Genomic DNA, 25,550 nt, shown 5'->3' with positions numbered 1-25,550 from the left:
ACAATACCTCTCTTCCTCCTTTTCCCCTAGACGTTATTTGAAGTAAAGGCAACAGTGAGATGTTTCTCCTAAGATTACTAATTTTATTTCAAGTCATACCTGATCATTGAAACTTAGCCACCATTCAGTTTCAGATCTGAACATGGGGCATTTAATGGTTTCTTCTTTATCTTCTAGAACAGAGTTAAGTGACTGTGGCCCAGGACAAATCTGGCCGGCAGCATCTTGTAGTGAAGGAAGTTTAATTGGAACACGGCTGCATTCATTCATCTCCGTATTGTCTATGGCAGCCTTCACGCAACAACAGAGTAGTTGTGGCAAAGGCTATATTACCGGAAAAGCCTAAAATATTTACTCTCTGGTTCTTTACAGAAAAACTTGGCTGACCCTTGCAAACAATTTTGTGAGAGAATCATATGTAGCTAAAGTAGAAATGCCCTCAAATTAATTACATACTTGAGGAGGGTTCTCAAGGAAACCAAAGTGTGGTTCCAGGGTTCATTTTACCAAAAATCATCATTCTCTTCACTAACCCTGATTTTCTATATGTAGCAAAGATTAGAAATTCAGCTTAGCATAGACTCTGAGGTTAGCATCAAGGCTATCACACAAGCATGTACTTTGCACCTTGTTCCTTTTTGTATTTTTCCTGCCCTGGTTGTTTTTTAGTAAGTTTCTTAGAACATCTTTTTTCAGGGAGAGGAATTCTTGCTTAAAAATTTCCCTACACACTGTTGTGGCAAAGAGCCAGCACGGCCTTGGTAACTAGTGGTGTGCTACCAAGAAAAGTGGCTGGAATAGCTAAGGAAAGAAACAGATTCCATTCAGGAAAAGAGCATAAAATCCTTTAGGGGCAAGATCCTTGCTCCTGCCAATACAAATGTCAATATATTTGCCAAGGCCAATCAACCCCCAGTTAGGCACAAATTTAAACAATCCTTCCAAGGCCACTAAGCCATGTGCATGGGAAAGAGATTTGACTAATACAGGTTAATTAAACACAGACACATGCCTCTGGGCCACCATGTGTTTGAAATCAGGAAAAGAAGTATAAGTACCAACCCACTCTGCTTGACAAAAGAAATATGAGTGTTCCCTATATATCACTATTTTTAGGGAGGAGGCTGAAGAAGGAACCCCTGCACACACATTGTGGCATATACAGAGTTGATTGTAAACGATAACTCATGAATGTTATTAAGAACAGAATTTTGGCACACATAAAGTACAGGAAAGAGTATTTATTGAGTCTAGGAACATTCCACCCAATTTTCTAGGGTCTTACTTCACAGAATGATTCACAGTACTTCAGAAATTAAAGGTATCTTATAAGTCCAAGCTCCCACAAGTCATGCAAGGATATCTTCTTCAGATTTTTTCACCTAATTTACATAAATGACAAACATGCCTACATATGTCCAAAGACACCTCATACTTATTCTCTATTCTCCTGGCCTCATCAATAGGGAGCATTCTCCTAGTCACTTTCACTTAGAATACTAATCGCTTCCACTTAGTACCCAGATCTGCTCTCCTCCATACCCCTTCCACTCACCACAACCACTACAGCTACCATCATCAAGCATCCTTGGTTTTCCCACTCTCATTTTGTCCAACAATCTGCCTAGTAACATGTTGGTATGTGCATCACTGGTAGTCTTAAACATGATTTTAGTAGTGCACCAGTGAATATTTTTATTTAAATAGCTATTTTATTAAATGGCATGTGTTCATTTTAATGTGCATTAGATAAAATTCACCAACACATGAAATATTAATGTCTTTCCCTAAGAAGCGACTCAGGAAAAGATGTCTGTTTAAAAATCAGAATGTAACTACATTACAGGCACTGTGCTAAGTGGTTTACATGCAACATGGGAATAACTGAAGACTGGAAACCATCACTTACATTTTCCCCACATGCCCATTACTGCTTTAGATGACTAAAGAATCATCACACTGCAGCCAGTGAGGTCCGTGTTCTTTTGTCTCAAGCTGTTGATTTGGAAATTGCAATTGATTCTAGATAACATCCCTTAGCTGGTAACCCTCTTCCCTTTCCTGGAAGAAAGGGCTGAAGTGATAAAGCCCAGGACACACAAGGAAGAGATCTCTAAGACATAGCAGCATATTAGCCAGTTGTTGTGAAAAGCTCTTCTCTACAGTGTTGTGATATTCATGTGGGCCAAGAACTCTGATGAAGTTCAGGGGAAGTTCCAGGGGTGATGTAGAATCATACAACTTCCAACAACTTATTGAACAACTTCCTGAACAAAGGAAGATAATTGAACAGCATGAGAAGACTTCCCCTTCCTCATTCTGGACCCCGTCGCTTCCCTTACTCCTTAGCATTTCCTGATGTTTAGGGATTAATGAATGGCAGCCCCCTGCCCTGTGTGCCATTCATTCAGTAGTTAACGAGTGCCTATATTTTCTTAGACCATAGGGCACTTTCCCATGGCTATAGCTTTACAAGCTACTTTGTCCATCTTTTCTCTTTGGATTAGTATTCTCAGCTGGGGATGCTGTTGAACACCAGAGGATATTTAGCAATATCTGGAGCAATTTTTTGTTGTCATAACCAGAAGGAAGGGCTAGTGTTACTTGTAACTAGAGGTCAGGGACACTGAAAAATATCCTATAGTGTGCAGGGTAGTTCCTCACAACAAGAATTATCTGGCCTAAATGTCAGTAGTGCTGGGGTTGAGAAACTCTGCCTTCTAGTTAATCATCTTCATTATGGCAAAATATCAAATGTAAAGGAAACAGAAAGGATCCTTTCATGTTTGGCTAATGCAGGAATAGCATCCTGGAAAGGCTTTCAAATGTATTCTGTGGGTTAGAATCTGGCTACATGTGACTAGAGGTTGGTTCTCACTGAGATTCACTTACTCTGGATATTTCTGCCACAACCCCATTAATTTTGACAATTCCTGCTTCGGGAACCCATTTCTTGGAATTTTGAGAATTCTCTTGGCTCCCCAGAATAGCTGTTAACTGGTAGAGTTCAGATCATTCTCCCTGATTGTGTTCATGTCACTGCAGTGGAGGACATGGACACTGAAATGAGGCTGCTTGATTTTCAATCTTGTACTAACCATATAATAGCTATAAAACTCTGAGCACAACAGATTATGTCTCTAAGGATCACTTTCTCCTATATATAAAATGGGAATAATCATAACAACACTTATAGAATTGTTGGTGAGGATTGAATGAGTCAATGCATGTAAATCCCATCCACAGTGCCAGACACATAGAAGCACTCCATAAATTTCAGTTGTGCTATCATTGGCCAGGAATTCTGTATTATCTTAGTCTCCAGATTCTGGTGAACTTTCTTGGGAAGTTTTGTGTAGTGGTTAAGAGCACAGACTCTGAAGCCAGGTTACCTCGGTTGGAATCCTGATTATACCTTGTACTTGATGCATGATTTTGGTCAAGTCCTCTATACTTTTGTGTGCCTCACTTTTCCCATCTGTAGAGTGGGGGTAATAATAGGTATGTTGTTGGGTTGTTATGAGAATTACTAAACTAATATAGGCAAAATATTGAGAATAACTCTAATATTCAATAAGTTCTAGATAAATGTAAGTTATCATCATTCTTCCACATTCCTGTTTAGCCTATGGTAGTTTCAAATCGGAACAATTTTTCTTGTTTCAAGGGAACAAGTTTTTCCTATTAATAATGAAAAGTTAGCATGGATATACAAGACTAGAAGACCACAAGAAAAATTATATAATTATAAAAAAGCCCATGTTAATTAAACATCAGGGTATAGCATTCAAGATAGTACTGAGGATAAAAGTTCACACTTGAGATAACCAAATATCTAACATTTTGTCTGGGAATCAGGACACCTGGAGCCCTGTTCTGTGACCTTACTCCAACTTATTTTTCTATTAAGAGAACAGATCCCACTCGGGTGGTTCATTATTTCCATTTCCATAACCTTCTGGAAAAGTGGACAAATGTTGATGTTTAAATCTGATGCTGAATTATCTTCAACTTGGCACAGAATTCAATTCTAAATTTGGATTTGTGAGTTTCCAGTGAAATCACATTTCTGACAACTGTGGCCATGGGTGTCAATGACAAAGCTAGAGGTATAAATAGCTGTGGTTGAAAACCCTTTATCCTACTCCCCAGTCCACATCGAGTGAGCAACCATGAAGCTCTTGATCTTTCTTGCTCTCCTGGGAGCCGCTGGTGAGTCTCTATTAGTAAATAAATCAGTAGTTGCCTATTACATATTTAAGAATAAATGAACCAGGAGGTATCTATCAGATATTTAAGTTTGCACTTTGTACTCTGGATGTTGAATGTAATCTCTGTACTCAAGAGGCTTATAAATTCGAAACAACAGTGTCTAGTACACATGTCTACACATAATTGTCTCGCTATATGGGAAAACATCACAGTAAGCACGATTGATCAGGGTAGATTGGATAGAGGCAGAATTGCCCTGAACTTCAAGGTGAAATCTATGAAGGATGAGAGAAAAGGAAAGTATAGTCAACATTAAGTTAATGCTGTTTTGATGTTTCCAAGGATTAGGAGTTAATAATTGAGATCAATGACTAACCTTGTGCTCCTTGAAGAGGTCTTGAGGGTGAGAGCCTGAGTCTCCTCTGTGCTAAAGGGCATCTTAACAGGCAAAGATATTTCATATCTCATGAATAAAAGCTATGGGCATAAAACCCTTTATGGGTTTTACAACATCTTTGCTAATGAAATCTCTCTAGAGTAAAATGTGTCGTTCAATTATCAAAAGGAATAGAGAAATGACTACTTCTATTTTTATGCTACTAAATGTTATATTAATAAACTTACTACTAAATTTTCCCAAGTTGGCTGGGCATAAATTCAATACACCTGTCTCTACACCTGTAAATGTCTTTCCCAAAATTGCTCTAAAATATTTGAAAAATAGGACACCCATAATATAATCACAGGCCTTTGGAGCCATAAGAAGCTTAATAAATCAGTGGGTCAGACTTCAGAATGATGAATAAATTGAAAACTGTTGGAAAGATAATTGCCATAAGGGGAATGGTTGGAGAGAGAAACTTATAATGTTCTATGAGATTACTTTCTGAAAATTATAGGAAAGAACCAAGAAGAGAAACTCGAGGATCAAAAGTAAAAACTCCTATTTCCTTCCAGACCAGAACATTCTCAGGTAGCTTCTAAAGCTTCCATTCTGTTACCCCATGGGGATATCTACCCCATACCAGCTGCACAAGTAAACAGTACCATGCGTACTGCAGAGCTTTATTCAACACCTATTTCCATGGCTGCTGAGCAGGGTTATGTGTAAAAGTATTCTTTATGACATCAAGTTGTTGTGTCCAGGGCAGTTCTTATGTAAAGAGTCTCTGACATGTGAGTTGCTGTGTGAATGTGTTCCTGTGAGTGTGTGTTGAGGGTAGAAATGTGAAACAAACAGTATAATTATAAAATGTAAGGTATAAAAATTGCATACTTATAATAGTATAAGTAGGGTGCATTTCAAAGGTGTAAAAAAATAAGTTTTTGAAAAATATTACATTAACTTCACCATTTCCTGATTCTGTGTGACAAGAAAACATTATCTGCTCTTTTCTGGTTAATAGGCAAAAAGTTGGTGATGAGTAACAATTCCAAGATGGGTCTGTTTAGCAAATAGTTTCCAACTTTTCTCTGTCAGTTGCTTCCTCCACTGACGATGATGACAAGATTGTCGGGGGCTACACCTGTCAGGCGAATTCCGTGCCCTACCAGGTGTCTCTGAACGTCGGCTACCACATCTGCGGTGGCTCACTCATCAGTAACCAGTGGGTTGTGTCTGCTGCTCACTGCTACCAGTCGTAAGTAACCAATATAAACATCCCTGTTCTCTGACATCCACTCTTCCCCCAGCCCTGCCAAAGCACAATCAGGGTAAACTACAGTCTCAGACTTGAGGGGTGTGCTTTGAGATCCTAAAGCCTCATTTTCCCCCCAAGACATTGTTGGATGTATTGAGGGACTACTGCATGGGAAGGTACCCTTAGAGTTCCCTGATGTCCTTCCAAATGATGGTGCTAAACACATGGGAGAGGAAGCAGTGAGTGATGAAGTGTGCCTAGAACTAGCTTAAGAGCATTAATGAGTGAATAGTCCTAGTCATTATAGCTCAACCAGGAAAAAATGGCATATGGAGGTAATAGCATACATGCAATTTATAGTCAAGAATAAGGATAAGCACAACTCATTCTGCTCCCTTAATAGTCCGTCAGATCCCAGATTCCTGCCACATCTCCCTACGGTAATTGGTCATTCCAACCAGAGGAGAAATGGCAGGTGCTGATTAATCACCACCCATTCCAATCTATCTCCCACTGTTTGCTTGGGGTCCTTTGGTTCCATTCCTAAACCTAACTATTCTAACAGGATGGTGGGCTGAGAGTCTGTGCTTGTAGTGACACCTACCTAATGAATACTCCAGCCCGTTTACATCTGGTAGGACTACCTTAAGGGCACAATTACCTGTGAGTGTGAATGCTGGAAGGTGATGGTGTCTGCGTTGTGCTCATGACTGGGGTGTCTTGGGAAGGGGACAAAGCTCAAGTTGGATACTGAGGCAACTTGTAATCCTTTCATCCAGCCGATTCCAGGTGCGTCTGGGAGAACACAACATTGCAGTCACTGAGGGCAATGAGCAATTCATTAATTCAGCCAAGGTCATCCGCCACCCCAGCTACAATTCAAGGACCTACGATAATGACATCCTGCTGATTAAACTGAGCTCCCCGGCCTCCATCAACTCTAAAGTGTCTGCGATCTCTCTGCCAGCATCTTTCCCAGCTGCTGGTACCCAGTGCCTCATCTCTGGCTGGGGAAACACCCTCAGCAGTGGCTGTAAGTGTCTCCTGGAACAGAAGCACCAAGTCTGAGAACCCTAGAGGTGAAAGGCATGTTCAGGTTCAATTACTCCAAACTGTCACTCAGGGCAAGGTTCACAGAGAACAGTTTGGGGATAAATGCAGACTTAGAATACATTAATTACAATGAGGATGGTTCCTCTGCTGGAAAGCGTAACACAAATGAGCTATGATAAAGATGCCAAGTGTGATTAGTGATTTGCAGAGAACTAGAAACTAAGGAGGTCAACAGAACAGAGGCTCAGCGATTTGGTACTTCCTGAAGGACAGACCTGCTTGAGAAATAGTCTCCGCATTTGAGTTCTGAGGTCACTGAAGCTAGTGTCGGAGAGAGAATCACTTGGGAATTAAAACTGATTGGAAGACCTTCCAGATAAAAGTTGTGCTTCCAAAATAGCAGCTACTGGCAATCTTAGAGAAAGTGTGGGAGTACTGGGAGGGAGAGGAGAGATACTGGGAAAGAAGTTTCCAGGAATCGTCTGGGTAATCTTCTTCCATTTTCACTCTTGCACCCAACAGCCAACTACCCTAACCTCCTGCAGTGTCTGAATGCTCCCATCCTCTCCGATAGTTCTTGCCGCAGTTCCTACCCAAACCAGATCACCAGCAACATGTTCTGTGCAGGCTTCCTAGAGGGTGGAAAGGACTCCTGCCAGGTTAGTTTCTTGGCACTCCTTCGTCCAGCTCACCTTCATGCATCTCTGCCTTATTTCCCCTTTCCTGAAACACAGAAGATGGAAAAGCTGTGTCTGAGACTGATTATGAGGGGTGAGGGATAGATTTGGGATAAATGATGGATTTCCTTTTTGCCATAGTAATGGTTAGGGTTAAGGGCAAAAAGGTACACAGACAATGGTGTGCAAACAGCATTGAGGCACCCTTCCCAGGAGTCATAGTGTGGAAGGAAGCTCTTTGACAGGAACAGGGCTAGCTGGGCAGAGTTATACTCTCCAATCCCCACCTCTTCTGGATCCCACAGGTCTGCAACTAAGGAAAGAGGGATGTGGTATGGAGCCTGAGGGGTGGGTTTCCATTGGAAGAGAAGGTACTGTCTGAAGGATCAATAGCCTGGGAAGATGGCTCCAAGATAATAGAAGAACATCTTGGAGGCTTTCTCCCATCTGGGCATAGTTGAGCGTCCTAACTGTCTCTTCCTTCCTGCTCAGGGTGACTCTGGTGGCCCTGTGGCTTGCAGTGGAGTGCTCCAGGGCATTGTCTCCTGGGGCTATGGCTGTGCTCAGAGAAACAAGCCTGGTGTCTACACCAAGGTCTACAACTACGTGAACTGGATTAGGCAGACCATCGCTGCCAACTAAACATCTTGATCTCTTCATGACCCATCCCCTGTTAGTCAACTTTACCTTCCTCCTATGTCTGAAACCTGTAGCTAAATAAAAACATTTTGTCCTGGACCAATTATGTCCAACATCTTTCCTTACTTCATATTTATGAACTTTCTCTTGAAACTGTGTGCTAAGTAAGTGGATTGACGTGGAATTGAGCTGTTATATGAAGATAGAATTTGAAAGGTTATTCAGTTATTCATTCAACCTAATCAAAATAAGCATACTGGTCACCTCCTCTATGCCAGACTCTGTGTGAAACATTGAGACTATCATGATGAATAAGGTTAAGGTCACTGTTCCCACCACATTTTTGAACAGATAATGACATTAAACGCAGAAAGTTAAATTCAGCCATCCACATTCATTCAACTAGTTCATAGTAAAGCTAAGATGAAGCTCCAGCTGTCCTTATTCCCAAGGCATTGATACTACTGTAACATCATGCTCTGTCTTTCTTCTGTAATCTATCCGAAAGTCTGTGAGGCTAGGTAAGGGTAACACCTAGATGGAGTAAGTTTTAAAAATCACAAATTTCCTGCACTTTCCAAGGTTTCACCTGCCTATATGTCCCAGGTCTCTAAGACCTTTCTTGTTTCTAGCTGGAATTTTATGGCTATAGTAGATGTGATGTCCACTCGCAATCTGACCCCTCTCCCGCGACCAGAACCTCCAAATCCCAGCCCAAATTATGTCATCTTTTGCCCAATAAACAAAAGAAAAGTGCAAAGGCAGATAAGTTTGCAGAAAACAGATTTATGACTCTGAGGTCGTAAAATTCTGACTATAGAGGTTTTTTTTTATCTCTTCAACTCTTTTCTGGGGAGGCAGCACAGACATCCTGTTTCGGTTGCTCAATATCACTCTCCCAAACTCCATGTTATTCTATGGATCATCCTGAGGATGCTTGTAGTATATGCCCTGACACAGGAGTCCTTTGCATACATGGTGTGGATCAAGGGAAATGATAGATGGGCTCTGAGCATGGAAACATTGGAGTAGGTAAATGAAGTTTGGTGGGGATAAGATGAAGGAGAATACTGTGTTAAGCGGTTCGGTGTGCTATAACAAACTACCTTTGCCTACGTGGCTTAAACAACAAACTTTAATTCTCCCTGTTCTAGTGGCTAGGAATTTTTGATATTAGAGATAATTATGAATCATAAGAAATTAGTTTACAAAAAATCATAGAGGGAGAATATATACAGTGGGAGATGCATTTATATATCACTTGTATTAGAAGTGTTTCAGTTTTCGACTGATGCAGAGTTGTGTTGAGCAGTGATCTTGTGTTGTTTTTGCAGGAAACCCATAATAAACCATAGCCATGAGAAGGTCTTAGCCATATGGTGTCTACTGCAAATCCCACCTTCCCCTTTTTATTTGTGTTTACAATTAACCTAGCAACAATGTTTGCCATACTTGAGAAAAGGAAGCCCCTCCAGATGAACATCTGGGTGTCTCCTATCATATTCCACCTGTTGCCCTGGGGCCTTGGACTAGAGAGAAGATTGGTTTGGGGATTATAAATTGGACTGTGCCCTCATTCTTCTGCATCACTCCAAGTGCATTTGGAGAACCACCATGAAGACTATCAAGTTGCTCCTTTTCCTAGAAGTGATCGTTAAGTCTTTCTTTTCCTCCCATATGGAAGTAAGATTCAGTGACAGAGATTAAATTTCCAGCCTCTGTGATCTCTTGTTTATGTTACCAACCCAGCAGCAAATAAGTGGGTCTCTCTACTCCACTTGGAACAACATGGATGGTGGAAAATGAATGTCTGAGAGGACAGTCACCAAAAAATCAGTTTTTCTGAGTTCCTACTATGTGCTGATCTTCGCGTTGGGGATATAAATGTATCTGACAGAAAATTGTTTTATTGACAAATTGATACGGCCATGTATTATAAGTCCTGTTCCTGTTTCTTGTCATTTCCATTTACAATGCTCTATGTTGACCTTCAGCTTCACTTCATCCTCCATCTACATTCTGTTTTTCTTCCTGATCCCATTTCTTTCTAATCCAGTAAGATGTTTTCTCTCCATAAATGCCTCACCAGCCTATCATATTCAGGAGTTCCAAGTTTCCAAGCTATTTCATGGGGTATTTCTACATGTTGTTCTGACAGCTGTGTTTTCCAGGTACACATCCCTGTCTGTTTCTATGATACAAATTAATGGTTCTTTTGTTAGGTATGCTTTCCCATCTAATCTTGTGGGTTGGAGGTAGGATCTGGCCACAAAGAGGAAGACAGAACAATGAGAAGGGAATTCTGAAAGAGACGTTAATTAGCTCTATTGGCACTTTCACAAAACTCTGATGTGTGAATCAAAGATTTTCTTAACTTCTGCTATTTCTCCATTATTTTATGTGGGTATTCATTTTTTACAAGAGCATATTAAAGTTCTGAGACTAACAAACAAATAAAAGCTAGTGACAGAATCAAGGCTAGAACTTGGTCATAAGATTTAAGTGTTCTTTCCCAATATTTTGTTGCTTCTCATACGTTGATACAATTTTCTGTCTTTGTCAGTCTCTTTTCTTCCCTGCACTGTTCTCTGTCTTTCCAACATCCCTGTCCTAAATCTCTAATCCCCCTCTTCTTTTCTCCCTAAAACATTATTTTAAGTAAAGGCAACAGTGAGATGTTTCCCCTAAGGTTACTAATTTTATTTCAAGCCATACCTAATCATTGAAACTGAGTCATTTCAATTTCAAGTCTGGACATGGGGCAATTTCTTTCTTATCTTCTAGAACAGAGTTAAGTGACTGTGGCCCAGGACAAATCTGACCGGCAGCATCTTGTAGTGAAGGAAGTTTAATTGGAACACGGCTGCACTCATTCATCTCCGTATTGTCTATGGCAGCCTTCAAGCAACAACAACAGAGTAGTTGTGACAAAGGCTATATTACCGGAAAAGCCTAAAATATTTACTCTCTGGTTCTTTACAGAAAAACCTGGCTGTCCCTTGCAAATAATTTTGTGAGAGAATCACATGTAGCTAAAGTAGAAATGCTCTCAAATTAATTGCATCCTTGAGGAGGGTTCTCAAGGAAACCTAGGTGTGGCTCTGATGTAGATTAAGGCTGCCCCAGGGAGAGAAGCCCAGGGCATCCTCACCTACATGCCGATCTGTATGACCAGATTCGTATCTAAAGTTATACGACTGCACAATAACCAGACCCCATCTGCACTGAAATCATTTAATGACTTTTTACATCATCTTTTCTTTTTCCAGTAAAAATAAGTCGTGTACCCGTGCCTTATAAATTTAGCCCTAACCCTCAACTCAGAGCAGCAGCTCTTTATTGCCCATGGGTCCTGTCCCCATGCTATTCCATACTATTCTCTAAATAAAAGAGTACTACTGCCAGACCTTGAGAGTCCAAGAAATCTTTCTTTTGACTCTTCGGCTCGCCATCCCTGCATCAGTTCCAGGGTTCATTTTACCAAAAAAGATCATTCTGTTCTCTAACCCTGGTTTCCTGTATATAGCAAAGATTAGAAATTCAGTTTAGCATAGATTCTGAGGTTAGCATCAAGGTTATCACACAAGCATGTACTTTGCACCTTGTTTCTTTTTGTATTTTTCCTGCCCTGGTTGTTTACTTCAGTTTTTCAGTAAGTTTCTTAGTACATCATTTTTCAGGGAGGAGAATTCTTGTTTAAAAGTTTCCCTACACATTGGTTATAGGTACGAATCCACTCTGCTTGGCAAAAGGAATATGAGCATCCCCCATACATTGCTCATGGCTCTTTTCATGAGAGTAGACTGAGGAAGGAGACCCCCCCACACACACACACTGTGGCATATTCAGAGTTGGTTGTAAATAAGAAGCCATTGATGTTTTTGAGAATAGAAGTTCACACATATAAAGTGCAGAACAAAAATATTTATTGAATCTAATAAATGATATTGGGAAAATTGGACTGCCACATGCAAAAGAATGAAGTAGACCATTATCTTATACTATGCAAAACTCAAATTCCTTGAAGACTTGAATGTAAGGCCTGAAACTATAAAACTACTAGAAGAAAACGTTGACAGTATGCTCTTTGACATGAGTCTTAGAAGACTCTTTTAGAATATGTCTCCTCAGGCAAGAACAACAAAAGAACAACAAACAAATTGGACTACCTCAAACTAAAAACTTTTGCCCTGCAAAGGAAACCATCAATGGTACCAAAAGACAACCTATCAATTGGGAGAAGATATTCAAAAATAATATGTGATAAGGGGTTAATATCCAAAATATATGAAGAACTGATACAACTTAACACAACAAAACAAATAACTTGAGGCTGGCCTCATGGCTTAGTGGTTAAGTTTGACAAGCTTCACTTTTGTTGCCCAGATTTGCAGGTTCAGATGCCAGACACAGACCTACACCACTCATCATCCATGCTGTGGTGGTGGCCCACATATCAAGCAGAGGAGGATTAGCACAGATGTTAGCTCAGGGCTAATCTTCATCAACAACAACAAAACTTGACTAAAAAGTGGGCAGAGGATCTGAACAGGCATTTTTCCAAAGAAGGTATACAGGCGGCCAACACACAAGAAAAGACGTTCAACATCAGTAATTATTAGGGAAATGCAAATCAATACCACAATGAAATACCATCTCACACCCATCAGAATGGGTAATATTAAAAAGAAAAGAGGGGTCAGCCCAGTGGTGTAGTGGTTAAGTTCATACACTCTGCTTTGGTGGCCCAGGGTTCATTGATTCAGATCCTGGGTGCAGACCTAACACTACTCATCAAGCCCCAGTGTGCCAGCATCCCACATAAAATAGAGGAAGATTGGCACAGATTTTAGCTCAGCAACAATCTTCCTCAAGCAAAAAGAGGAAGAGTAGCAACAGATTTTAGCTCAGGGACAATCTTCCTCCCAAAAAATGTAAAATAAAAAAATTAAAAATAAAAAGACAAGAAATAACAAGTGTTGGAGAGGAAGTGGACAAAAATGAACCTTCATACACTGCTAATGGGAATGTAAATTGGTGCTACTCCTACAGAAAACAGTATGGACGTTCCTCAAAAAATTATGAATAAATATACTATAAGATCTAGCTATTCAAGTCTGGGTACTTGTCCAAAGAACACGAAAACACCAATTCAAAAGATATATGGACCCTTTTGTTCATTGCAGCATTATTCACAGTAGCAACCACTTGAAAACAACCTAAATGCCCATTGATGGATGAACAGATAAAGAACATATAGTACATATATATATATATAATGGAATACTACTCACCCATAAAAAAGATGAAATACTGCCATTTGTAACAACATGGACGGACATTGAAGGTATTATGCTAAATGAAGTAAATCAGACAGAGAAAGAAAAATACCATATGACTTCATTCATATGTGGAAGAGAAGCAAACAAACAAACACATAGATAAAGAGAACAGATCAGTGGTTACCAGAGGGGAAGGAGGATGTGGAGGGTGGAAGGGGTAAAGTCACATGTGCATATGGTGACAGTTGGAAACTAGATTTTTGGTGGTGAACACGATGTAGTCTATACAGAAGTTGAAATATGAAGTACACTTGAAATTTATATAATGTTATAAACCAATGTTGTCAATAAATTAAAACAGCCTAAAAAAAGAAAAATAATATTGAGTCTTGGAACTTTCAAACCAATTCTCCAGGGTCAAACATCACAGAATGATTCACAATATCTCAGAAGTAAAAGGCATCTTGCAGGTCCAAGCTCCCATACAATCATGCAAGGATATCTTCTTCAGATTTCTTCATTCAATTTACATAAATGACAAGCACGCATACACATATAGAGAGACACCTCATACTGATCCTGTATTCTCCTGGCCTCTTCAATAGGGGTCACTTTCACTTGGAATACTAACTGCGTTCACTTAATATCCAGATCTACTCCCCTCCATACCCCTTCCACTCACAGCAACCACTACAACCACCATCATCAGGGATCTTTGGTTTTTCCCACCATGGTTTTGTCCAACCTAGTATCATTTTTGTCAGCCTAGTATCATGTTGGAATGTACATCAATAGCAGTCTTCAACGTGATTTTAGGTAGTGCACAAATGACCATTTTTTAACTTAAATAGCTATTCCACTAAATGACACATGTTCATTTTACTGTGAATTAGATTAAAAAGTCACCAACACACGAAATATCAACATCTTTCCCTAAGAAGCGACTCAGGAAAAGAAGTCTGTTTATAAATCAGAATGTAACTACATTACAGGCACTGTGCTAAGTGGTTTACATGCAACATGGGAATAATTGAAGACTGGAAACCATCACTTACATTTTCCCCACATCCCCACTACTGCTTTAGATGACTAAAGAATCATCACACTGCAGCCAGTCAGGTCCATGTTTCTTTAGCTCAAGGTGTTGATTTGGGAATTTGCAATTGATCCTAGATAAAGCTAGCAACCCTCACTCTTTCTTTTCCTGGAAGAAGGGGTTCAAGTAATAATGCCCAGGACACACCAGAGACAGCCCTCTGGGACATAGCAGCACATGAGCCACTTATTGTGAAAACCTCTGCTCTAAAATGTTGTGATTTTCATGTGGGCCAAGAACTCTCATGAGGTTAGGGGAAGTTCCAGGGGTGATGTAGAATCATACAGCTTCCAACAACTCATCCAATAACTCCCTCAGCAATGGAAGATAATTCAACAGCATAAGAAGACTTCCTCTTCCCCATTCTGAATCCCGCACTTTCCCTTACTCCTTAGTATTTCCTGATGTTAGGGATCAATGAATGACATGTCCCTGCCTTGTATGCCATTCTTTCAGTTAATGAATGCTTAAATTGTCCTAGAGCTCAAGGCGCTTTCCCTTGGCTATAGCTTTTTAGAAGGTACTTTGCCCATCTTTTCTCATTTTCTCAGTCGTTCTCAACTGGAGATGATTTTGACTCGTGGGGGGCACTTAGCAGTGTCTAGAGCCATTTATTGTGGTCATAACTACAAATAGGAGCTAGAGATGCTGATAAATATCCTACAGTGTGCAGGGCAGTTTCCCACAACAAGAATTATTTTGCCCAAAAGGTCAATAATGATGGGGTTGAAAAACTCTGCCTTCTAGTTAATCATCTTCATATTAACTAAATTTCAGTAAAGGAAACAGAAAGGATCTCTTCAGAAGAGATTATTTGCTAAAGCAGGAATAGCATCCTGGCAGGCAATTCACATATATATTGTGTGGGTGTAGAGTCTGGATATGTGTGGCTGGAAGTTAGTTCTCACTGAGATTCACTTACTCTTGATATTTTTGCCATACTCCATTAATTCTGACAATTCTTGTCCCAGGAACCCATTTCTTGGATTTTTCAGAATTCCGTGTGCTTCCTAGAGTCATCCCCTGGTTTGGTAGAGTTCATATTGTTCTCTTTTGTTGTATTTATGGCATTGCAGAGAAGGACATGGACCCTGAAATAAGGCTGCTTGAGTTTGAACGCTGTATTAACCACTTAACAGCTATAAAATTTTGAGCAAAATAAATAACTTCTCTAAGACTCATCCTCCCCATCTATAAAATGGTAAAATCATAACAACACTCGTAAAGTTGTTGGTGAGGATTGAAAGAGCTGATGTATGTAAATCCTGTCCACAGTGCCAGACACATAGTAAACACTCCAAAAATTTCAATTCTATTATCATTGGCCGGGAATTCTGTACTATCTTGGTCTCCAGATTCTGGTGAACTTTCTAGGGAAGTTTTGCATAGTGGTTAACAGCACAGACTCTGATGCCAGATTTCCTGGGTTGGAATCCTGACCGTATCTTGTACTTGCATGTTTGCCTCCATGCCAACTCCTAGGGAGTCCTATATATTCATACCGGTGTACTTGAGCCTCCCTGGGACCACACTTAAAAATCACTGAACAGGACCCCCAATTCTTCTCTCCTTCTTCTCCCTCACATCGAAAGCATGCAGTATTCACTCCCATTATGTTGGGAGTAGGTCTGTTACTATGCCTCGCAGGGACGGGGTCAGGCAATGCAGCACTGGTCATGCAAGAAAAAATTATTAAAACAAACATTAACCTGTAGCCATGCTGGTTCAACACGTTGGGCTGTTACACTAAAGCCTGCCTTAATGCAACAACAACATGATTCTTTATTGTACATGGTTTAGGGTAACTCTTTAGTTTTACATTAGCTATAGGCCAAGGAAGGGGGTATATGTGCTGTAAAGTGTACCACTTGCTTCATGTTTATTAATAATTCTGCACAAATTCGGACAAACTTACAAAAAATGGCCCAACAGGTACAAGTATTCCATAATCTGACCCAAGTTTCAATCAAATACCTACCTTAATCTTACCCAAGGACCTAGATTTATTTTCTTGACTTGACCCCAGCAAGTGAGAGAGACAGTTACGGACAGGATTTCAAACAGTTGTTTGCCTGTTGATATTGCTGATTGGCATTTTTTCTATGCTTAAATGTTTCATGCGCTGGGTGACCAAAACCTTGCCAGTGACTTTTGATATCTCCGTCATTCAGAAAGTGCCCATGATTTTCCCTAAAGACTAATGTCCAGGCATCCCAAGATCAATTGTGATGAGAAAAATGTTCATTTTGAGTTGCTGCCTAGGCATTTTACAGTATGACAACCCCGCTCACACCCAGAGTCTGGACATTTAGATATGGACTGAAGCTTAGGATTCCCACCCCAAGACCAGCTTTGCTTTTTTAAAAAATAACTACTTAAAGTGGAGCCCGTGAAAAGTTAATGACCTCCATGCAAACCACCTTAGAAATAAGAGATGCTTGTTGCCCTGCTCTCTTACCTCCTGCTAGTTCCTCACCTGGCACCTGAGGATTGCCCTTTCCCTGGCTCAGTTGCACCCCCTCGCCTCTGGGATCTGTGAGTAACAAATCTTTTGACTATTTCTTTGTGTGGGTGTATTGAAATTGAGCCTTCAGGGGCCACCCAAGTGTCATAGAGGTTAAGTTCGCACTTAACTTTGGTGGCCCAGGGTTTGCCGGTTCAGATCCCAGGCGCCGACATATGTACCACCTAGCAAGTCATGCTGTGGCAGGTATCCCACATATAAAGTAGAGGAAGATGGGCACGGATGTCAACTTAGGGCCAATCTTCCTCAAAAAAAAAAAAAAGGAAAAAGAAAAAAGAAAGAAAGAAATTAAGCCTTCAATCAAAACAACCCCAAGGTATTAACTACCCCAAAGAGGGAGCTTGAGTGCTGAGGGAACTCTGCTGACCTCATGTGGGTGGTTTGTGCCATCTCATTCAGCAGGCTATATTCTGTATATTTTTAATTAAACGCACCAGCTCCAATTTCTCAAGATAGTACTCAAGATGAAGGTTCACAGTTAAGCAAGACAAATACCCAAGAATTTCGTCTGGGAATCAGGACACTTGGAGCCCTGTTGGGTGACCTTACTCCAACTTACTTTTCTATTATGGGGAACAGTTCCAACCAGGTGGGTCCATTACTTCCATTTCCATAAACTTCTGGAAAGAAAGACAAAGGTTGATGTTTAAATTTAACACTGAATTATCTTCAAGTAGGCACAATTGAATTCTAAATTTGGGTTTCTGAATTTTCAGGGAAATCACTTTACTGTCACCTGTGGCCATGAGTGTCAATGAGGTAGAAATAAACAGCTGTGGATGAAAACTCTTCATCCTAGTCTGTGGTCCAGATCCATTGAGTAACCATGAAGACTTTTCTCTTCCTTGCTCTCCTGGGAGCCACTGGTGAGTCTCCAACAATAAATGAATTAGTAGGTGTCTGTCACATATTTAAGTTTGTACTCTGGAATGTTGAAAGCAATCTCTGTACTCAAGAGACTTATAAATTCAAAACAACAGTGTGTAATACATGTGTCTACAGATAATTAAATCTCACTATATGGGGAAAGATCACAGTGAGCAGGAGTGATCGGGGTAGATGGGCTAAGGCAGAATAGCCCTGAACTTCAAGGTAAAATCTATGAAGGATGAGAGACAACGAAAGGATGGTCAACATTAAGTAAATGTTGTTTCGATCTTTCTAAGGATTAGGAGTTAATAATTGAGACCAATGACTAATCTTGTGCTCCTTGAAGAGGTCATGAGGGTCAGAGCCTGAGTCTCCTCTGTACTAAAGGACATCTTAACAGGCAAAGATATTTGATTTTCTGTGAATGAAAGTTATGGGCTGGGTTTTACAACATCTTTGCTAATGAAATCTCTGCGGCATAATGTAACATGCCATTCAATTATTGAAGGAAATAAAGAAATGACTATTTCTACTTTTATACTACTAAATGTTATATTACTAAAACTTACTGCAAATTTTCTCTAATTGGGCAGGCATAAATTCAATACACCTTTCTATACACCTGGGAATGTCTTTCCCAAAATTATTTTAAACTATTTAAATAATAGGGAGCATATAATATAATTAGAGACTTTTGAAGCTGTAAGAAGCTTAATAAATCAGTGGCCAGACTTCACAATACTGAATAAATTGGAAAACATTGGAAAGATAATTGGGATAAGTGGAAAGGTTGGAGAGGGAAAGCTTATAATGTTCTATGAAATCACTTCCTGAAAATTTTAGGCGAGAACCATGAAGAGCAATTAGGGAAACAAAAGTACAAACTGCCATTTTCTTCCCGACCAGAATATTCCCAGGTGGCTTCTAAAGCTTCCTTTCTGTTACCTCTTGGGGATATCTGTGCCCTACCAGCCACACAAGTAAACAACACCATGGGTACAACAGAGCTTTATTGAATGCCTATTTCCATGGATGCTGAGCAGGGTTTTGGTAAAAAGTATTCTTTATATCCTTAAGTACTGGTGTCCAGGGTATTTCTTATGTACAGAGTCTCTGATCCATGTGTGTGTATGTGAATGAAGGTATATGAGTTTGTGTGTGTGTGTGGTACCTATGTAAAAGAATGCAGTATCTTTATAAAATTTAATGCATAAAAATTAGATACTTATAATAGTATAAGTAGAATACGTTAAAGGTATAGAATAATAACATCTTGAAAAGCTTATGTTTAAATCACCATTTCCAACTATGTGTGACAAGAAAACATTATCTGCTATTTTCCGGTTAATCTGCAAAAACTTGGTGGTGAGTAGAAATTCCAAGATGATCTGTTTAATGGATAGTTTCCAACTTTTTTCTGTCAGTTTCTTTCTTCAATGAAAATGATGACAAGATTGGAGAGGGGCTACATGTGTCAGGAGAATTCCGTCCTCTATCAGGTATCTCTGAACATTGGCTACCACCTCTGTGGTGGCTCCCTCATCAACGACCTGTGGGTTGTGTCTGCTAGTCACTGCTACAAGTCACAAATAAACAAGACAAACATCCCTGTTCTCTAAGATCAACTCATTCCCCGGCCCTGCCAAACCACAATCAGGGTAAATTATAGAGCTATGCTTGAGTAGTGAGCATTCAGATTCTAAAAGCCACATTGTTCTCCCCAGAAATTGTATGATGTATTGAGGGACTTTCTCATGGAAAGGTACACTTAGAGTTCCCTGATGTCCTTCCAAATGATGGTACTAAAGACACAGGAGGGGAAATACTGAGTGATGAAGTAGGACTGGAACTAGCTTAAGAGCATTAACAAGTAAATAGTCCTAATCATTATAGCTCAACCAGGAAAAGATGGCATATGGAGGTGATAACACATATGCAATTTACAGTCATCACTAAAAATAACAACTCATTCTACTCCCTTAATGTTCTGTCAGACCTCGAATTCCTGTCATGTCTCCCTACAGTAATTGATAGTCCCAACCAGAGGAGAAATGGCAGGTGCTGTGTAGTTCCCTTTCACCTCCCACTGTTTTCTTGGCATCCTTTGGTTCTATTCCTAAACCTAAATATTCTCACAAGATTGTGGGCTGTAAGTCTGTACTTGTAGTGGCACCTACCTAAGAAATACACTAACGTGCACCATATCTGGTAGGACTACATTAAGGGCACAATTACCCATGACTGCAAATGCTTGAAGGGAATGATGCCTGTATTATGCTCATGACTAGGGTGTCCTCGGAAGGGGGAAAAGTTCAAGTTGGATACTTAGGAAACTTGTAATCCTTTAATCCAGCTGAATCCAGGTGCATCTGGGAGAATACAACATTGAAGTCGTTAAGGGCAACGAACAATTCATTAATTCAGCCATGGTCATCCCCCACCCCAAATACAATGAAAACACCATTGATAATAACATCCTGCTGATTAAACTGAGCTCCCAGGCCACTATCAGCTCCTGAACATCTACAAACTCTCAGCCAAGATCTTGTGCTGCTGCTAGTAACCAGTGCCTCATCTCTGGCTGGGGCAACACCCTGAGCAATGGCTGTAAGTGTCACCTGGAATAGAGGCAGCAAGTCTGAGAATCCTAGAGGTGAAAGGCATGTTTCAGGTCAATTACTCCAAACTGTCATTCAAGGCAAGGTTCACAGAGTATAGTTTGTGGCTATATGGAGTTTTAGAATACATGACTTGAAATGAGGAAGATTCCTCTGCTGGAAACACAACAAAAATGAATATTATATAGAGCTAGGTGTTCATCTGATGTGTAATTACTGATTTGCAGAGAACTAGAAACTGAGAAGGTCAACAGAACAGAGGCTCAGGGATTTGGTATTTTCTGAAGGATAGACCTGCTTAAGAAATAAGGTCTGTAGATTTGAAATCTGGGGTCACTGAAGCCTAGTATCACAGAGAGAATAACTGGTGAGTTAAAATTGATTGGAAGGGGCCAGCCCCATGACCAAGTGGTTAGTTCACGTGCTCCACTTCAAAAGCCTGGAGTTCGCCAGTTTAGATCCCGGGCACGGACCTATACACAGCTCGTCAAGCCATGTTGTGGCGGCATCCCACATAGAACAACTAGAAATACATACAAGTAGGATATACAACTAGGTACTGGGGTTTGGTGGAGAAAAAAGAAAAATAGGAAGACTGGCAACAGATGTTAGCTCAGGGACAATCTTCCTCACCAAAAACTGATTGGAACACCTTCCAAATAAAAGTTGTTCTTCCCAAGTAGCAGTTACTGGCAATCTGAGAGAAAGAGCAGGAGTATTGTGAAAGAAGGGAGAGAGAGAGATTGGGAAAGAAATTTCCAGGAATCACATGGGTAATCTTCCATTTTCAATCTTGCACCCAACAGTCAACCTCTCTGATCTCCTGCAGTGTCTGGAAGCTCCCATCCTCTCCAACATTTGTTTGCCACAATGCCTATCTGGCCAGATCACCAACAGCATGCTCTGTACAGGCTTCTTGGAGTCTGGAAAGGATTCCTGCCAGGTTAGTTTCTTTTCACTCCTTCCTCCAACTCAGCCTCGTGCATCTCCATGATATTTACCCTTTCCTGAAACACAGAAGATTGAAAAGCTGTCTCTGGGACTGATTTTGAGGGGTGAGGGATAGACTTGGGATAAATGATGGATTTCCTTTATGCCATAGTAAGGGTTAGGGTTAAGAGCAAAAGATACACAGTGATTATATGCAAAAAACATCCAGATGCCATCCTGGGAGGTATATTGTAGAAAGAAGCTCTTTGAAAGCAGCAGGGCTAGCTGGGCAGCATTACACTCCACAGCCCTCACTCTTCTTGGCCCTACAGGTCTGCAACCAAGGAAAGAAAGAGGAGGAGCCAGAAGGAGGGAGAAAAAAGAACGGGATGTAGTATGGAGATTGAGGGTTGGATTTCCAGGGGAAGAAGAGTTCTTCATGGAAGATCAGTAGCCTGATGATGTCTTCAAGATACTGGAGGAACATCTTTGAGGCTTTCTCCCATCTGGGCATAGTTCAGAGTTCTAATTGTCTCCTCTGACTTGCTCAGTATGACTCTTGTGGTCCTGTGGTCTGCAACGGAGAGCTCCGGGGTACTGTCTCCTGGGGCCATGGCTGAACTCTGAAAGGCAAACTTGGTGTCTACACCAAGGTCTGCAACTATGTGGACTGGATTCAGCAGACCATTGCTGCCAACTCTACACCATTCTCTCTTCATAATCCATCTCCTGTTAGTTAACTTCACCTTCCTCCTATGCCTGAAAACAATAGCTTAATAAAAACATTTGTCTTACACCAAATATGTCCTAGAATTGTCCTCTACTTTGTATTTTTGTACTTTCTCTTGAAACTATCTGCTGAATAAGAAAGTGGACATAGAATCAAAGTATTATATGAACATAAAACCTAAAAAGATATTTAGTTACTCATTCAACCTAATCAAAATAAATGCACTGATCACCTCCTCTATGCCAGAATCTGTGTGGGACATTGGAGATATAGAGATGAATAAGGTTAGGATCACCGTTCCCATCACAGTTTTGAACAGATAATGATACTAAGTGCAGGAAGTTAAAATCAACTGCCCAAAGTCATTCAACTAGTTCATAGCAAAGCTGAGGTGAAGCACCAGCTATCCTTATTCCTAAGGCATTGCTACTACTGTGACATTGTTCTTTCCCTTTTTTGGTCTAATCTCTCTAAAACTCTTTGAGGCTAGATAAGGGAAACATCTAGATGAATAAAGTCTTAAAAACCACAGATTTCGTGCATTTTTCATGGTTTCACCTACCACTGTATCCCAGGTCTCCAGGACCTTTCTTGTTTCTAACTGGGTTTATTGCTATAGTAGGTGTGATGTCTGCAGGCAATCTGGCCCCTCTTTCACAACCAGAATCCCCAAATACCAACCCAAATTATGTACTGTTCCGAACTATAAGCAAAAAATAAAAAAATGCAAATGCAGATAAGTTTGGAGAAAACAGATCTATTATCCTAAGGTCATAAAAGTCTTGGCTACAGAGGTGTTATTTGATCTCTTCAGCCCTATCTGTAGAGGTAGGTCTTAATTTTCAACACTGCTCCCCCAACTCTAGGTTGTTCAATGGATCATCTGGAAGATGGTTTGGAGTATATGTCCCAAGACATGATTCATGTGCATATCTGAAATAGATCAAGGGAAAGATACATGGAGTCTGGGCATAGAAACATTAGAGTAGGTGAACGAGGTTTGAAAGTGGAAAATGTTTTCAGCCCAGTGGTAAGATGAAGGAGAATTTTGCCTTAGTGGTTCAGGCTGCTATAACAAAATACATAGTTTAAATTGGCTTAAATAACAAACATGGATTTCTCACATTTCAGGAGGCTAAGGAGTCCAAGATCAATGTGCCACAGGAAATGGGAAGGGGCACTTCCTGGCTGTAGACAGCTGCCTTCTTGCCTTATCTTCTTGCACACGGCCCAGAGAGCTAGATCTAGTCTCTTCCTCTTCTAAAGACACTCCTCCTATCATGGGGGCTCCACCCATAGGACTACATCTAAACTTCCCAAAGTCCCCACTGCTAATGCCATCCCATTGGGGGTTAGTTAGAACAGATGAATTTTGGGGGGGACACGAATATCCAGTCCATAACAGATATCTTGGGAGAGGAAAGTATAGGAAGATATGTCCCCCTATTACCAATTTCCATCCCTTTGTAACTCTGGATGGCACATTTGTAGGGAGCAGTGCTAAGCCCCTAATATTGCCTTATCAATTACACTAGGATGGAGCCCAAATTCCTTAGCCTGGAATTCAAGGATCTTCAATATTTGGTCATAACTAACCTGTCTTGTGTTATTTCCTTAATTCTTACTGAATTGCTTTTGTATTTGCATATACCTAAATTAACTTCACTTATAGCTCTTCTTTGTTAAAATAAGAAGACTTTGATCTACATTAACTAAAGAGGCTTTTCTCCAGAAACAAATGAGTTTGAAGATTTTCTTGTTCCTAGTGAAATATTTTCCTACCTCATCCCATCACCACCACCAGTATACGCTTACTCGCCTAACCACCTCAGGCAGAGGGAAGATTCAGAGACCTGACAAGATAAGTGTGATATATAAAAGCTCAGGGCAAGCCCAGAGAAAAGTATGAAAAGGGAAAATAAATCATTTTTCTTGATGCCAACCAGTAGTCCCTTTTCAGTATATCTCACCATTTTCTATCTCTTATTTTGTTTAAAATCTAACTCTTCACAATTTGTGAATTTATATTAAAATGTGAAACATATATGCTCTTTGACCTAGCAACTTAACTTCTAGAACTCTAGCCTATTAAAATATGCATGTAAAAACAGAAAAAAAGATGTATAAATGTGAGTGTATCATTTAGGGGTCATTCGGTTGCAAGGAACGGAAAATCCAATTCACAGTCTTTAAAAATGTACTAATGGAATCTTAGAAATCGGAAGGGCTTCGAGGATGGTTTGATTGAGCAATTCAAAAATGTCATCCAGGACCCAATTTATTTCTGTCCTTGCCCTCTGCATTACAGTCAGCTTTGTCCTCAGGATAAAGCCTTGTGATCAAAATGGCTCTCAGAGCAATACTCTCCCTTGTCTGTATCTAGGGAGAGAGATAAATAAAGTTGCTCCCGGAAGATCTAGGAAGCTTCTTTCCCAGAAGGCCCTGGCAGACATCATGTCATGTCTCTTTAACTGAATTTTCTCATTTGCACATCTCTGAGCCAATAATCGAATGGGATTATGCTGATTAACTTACAATTAAGTTACAGGGCATACCATCAGAGCAAGCAGTGACTTTCCATTCTGCAATAAACATGGCCTTCTTGGTATATGTTTGGTTAACTGAATAATTATAAAAGCAGTTATCAAAAGAAGAAGGAGTGGATGTTAAGGAGGCAGCCGCCAAGTCCACCAGAATAATCAAGGATGCTTATTGATGCATTATCTACATAAGCCTGAAAATCAAGACACAATTCAAATATTCATTAATAGAGGATTGATTAAATAAACCTGGTATGTCTCGCAGTGGACATTATAGCTATTCTCTTCACTTATCCAACCACCTACTCAACAAATACTTATTGAGGGCCTATTATGTGCCTGACTCTGTTTTATGCACCAAAGATATAGCAGGAAAGAAAACAGTCAAAACTTTGCCTTTATGGTATATACAGTCTTATTGGATACATAGAAAATAATAGAGACTATAGAATATAATGCTGATCAATGCAAATGCCACAGGAAAAGTGAACGATAAAGGGATGGATGACTAGACAGCATACATCTGCTTCTAAACTATAATCAAAGAAAAACGTCAACAGACCTATGAAAACATACTACAATTTAAAATAAAAAGCCACTTTGTAGAGTCAGAAGAAATATCTCTCCCTAAAATGTATTTACTACAAATAAATACCCAATTCATGATTCAATAAGATCCAGGAAGACATGGTAGCTTTGTAGCAAAAACAAAGAAATGTAAAGAGGTAACTATCTGACA

At 40.1% G+C, this 25,550-nt stretch overlaps 1 protein-coding gene and 1 pseudogene across 1 annotated transcript; both read left to right on the top strand.

Moving 5' to 3' along the window:
- Positions 1–4,055: 4,055 nt before the first annotated feature.
- LOC100049983 (cationic trypsin-3) lies at positions 4,056–8,320 on the top strand. The gene is made up of 5 exons (XM_001487947.4): positions 4,056–4,212; positions 5,693–5,852; positions 6,632–6,885; positions 7,428–7,564; positions 8,075–8,320. Exons 1-5 carry the CDS (start codon positions 4,173–4,175, stop codon positions 8,222–8,224), a joined length of 741 nt encoding a protein of 246 aa, XP_001487997.1. The 5' UTR covers positions 4,056–4,172; the 3' UTR covers positions 8,225–8,320.
- Positions 8,321–17,949: 9,629 nt separating this feature from the next.
- LOC100051573 (serine protease 1-like) lies at positions 17,950–22,281 on the top strand (annotated as a pseudogene).
- Positions 22,282–25,550: the final 3,269 nt, after the last annotated feature.

This window comes from Equus caballus, chromosome 4 (genome assembly GCF_041296265.1).
Source record: "Equus caballus isolate H_3958 breed thoroughbred chromosome 4, TB-T2T, whole genome shotgun sequence".
Taxonomy (NCBI): Eukaryota; Metazoa; Chordata; class Mammalia; order Perissodactyla; family Equidae; genus Equus; species Equus caballus.
The sequence above is the reverse complement of the archived record's forward strand: the minus strand, read 5'-3'. Positions and strand labels throughout refer to the sequence as shown.

Bases quoted from the DNA above. Each gene is read 5' to 3' on its own strand.
- LOC100049983 (XM_001487947.4), top strand. From the start codon at position 4,173: ATGAAGCTCTTGATCTTTCTTGCTCTCCTGGGAGCCGCTG. The intron at 6,886-7,427 runs GTAAGTGTCTCC...TGCACCCAACAG, and splicing joins AAACACCCTCAGCAGTGGCT to CCAACTACCCTAACCTCCTG. The intron at 7,565-8,074 runs GTTAGTTTCTTG...CTTCCTGCTCAG, and splicing joins GTGGAAAGGACTCCTGCCAG to GGTGACTCTGGTGGCCCTGT.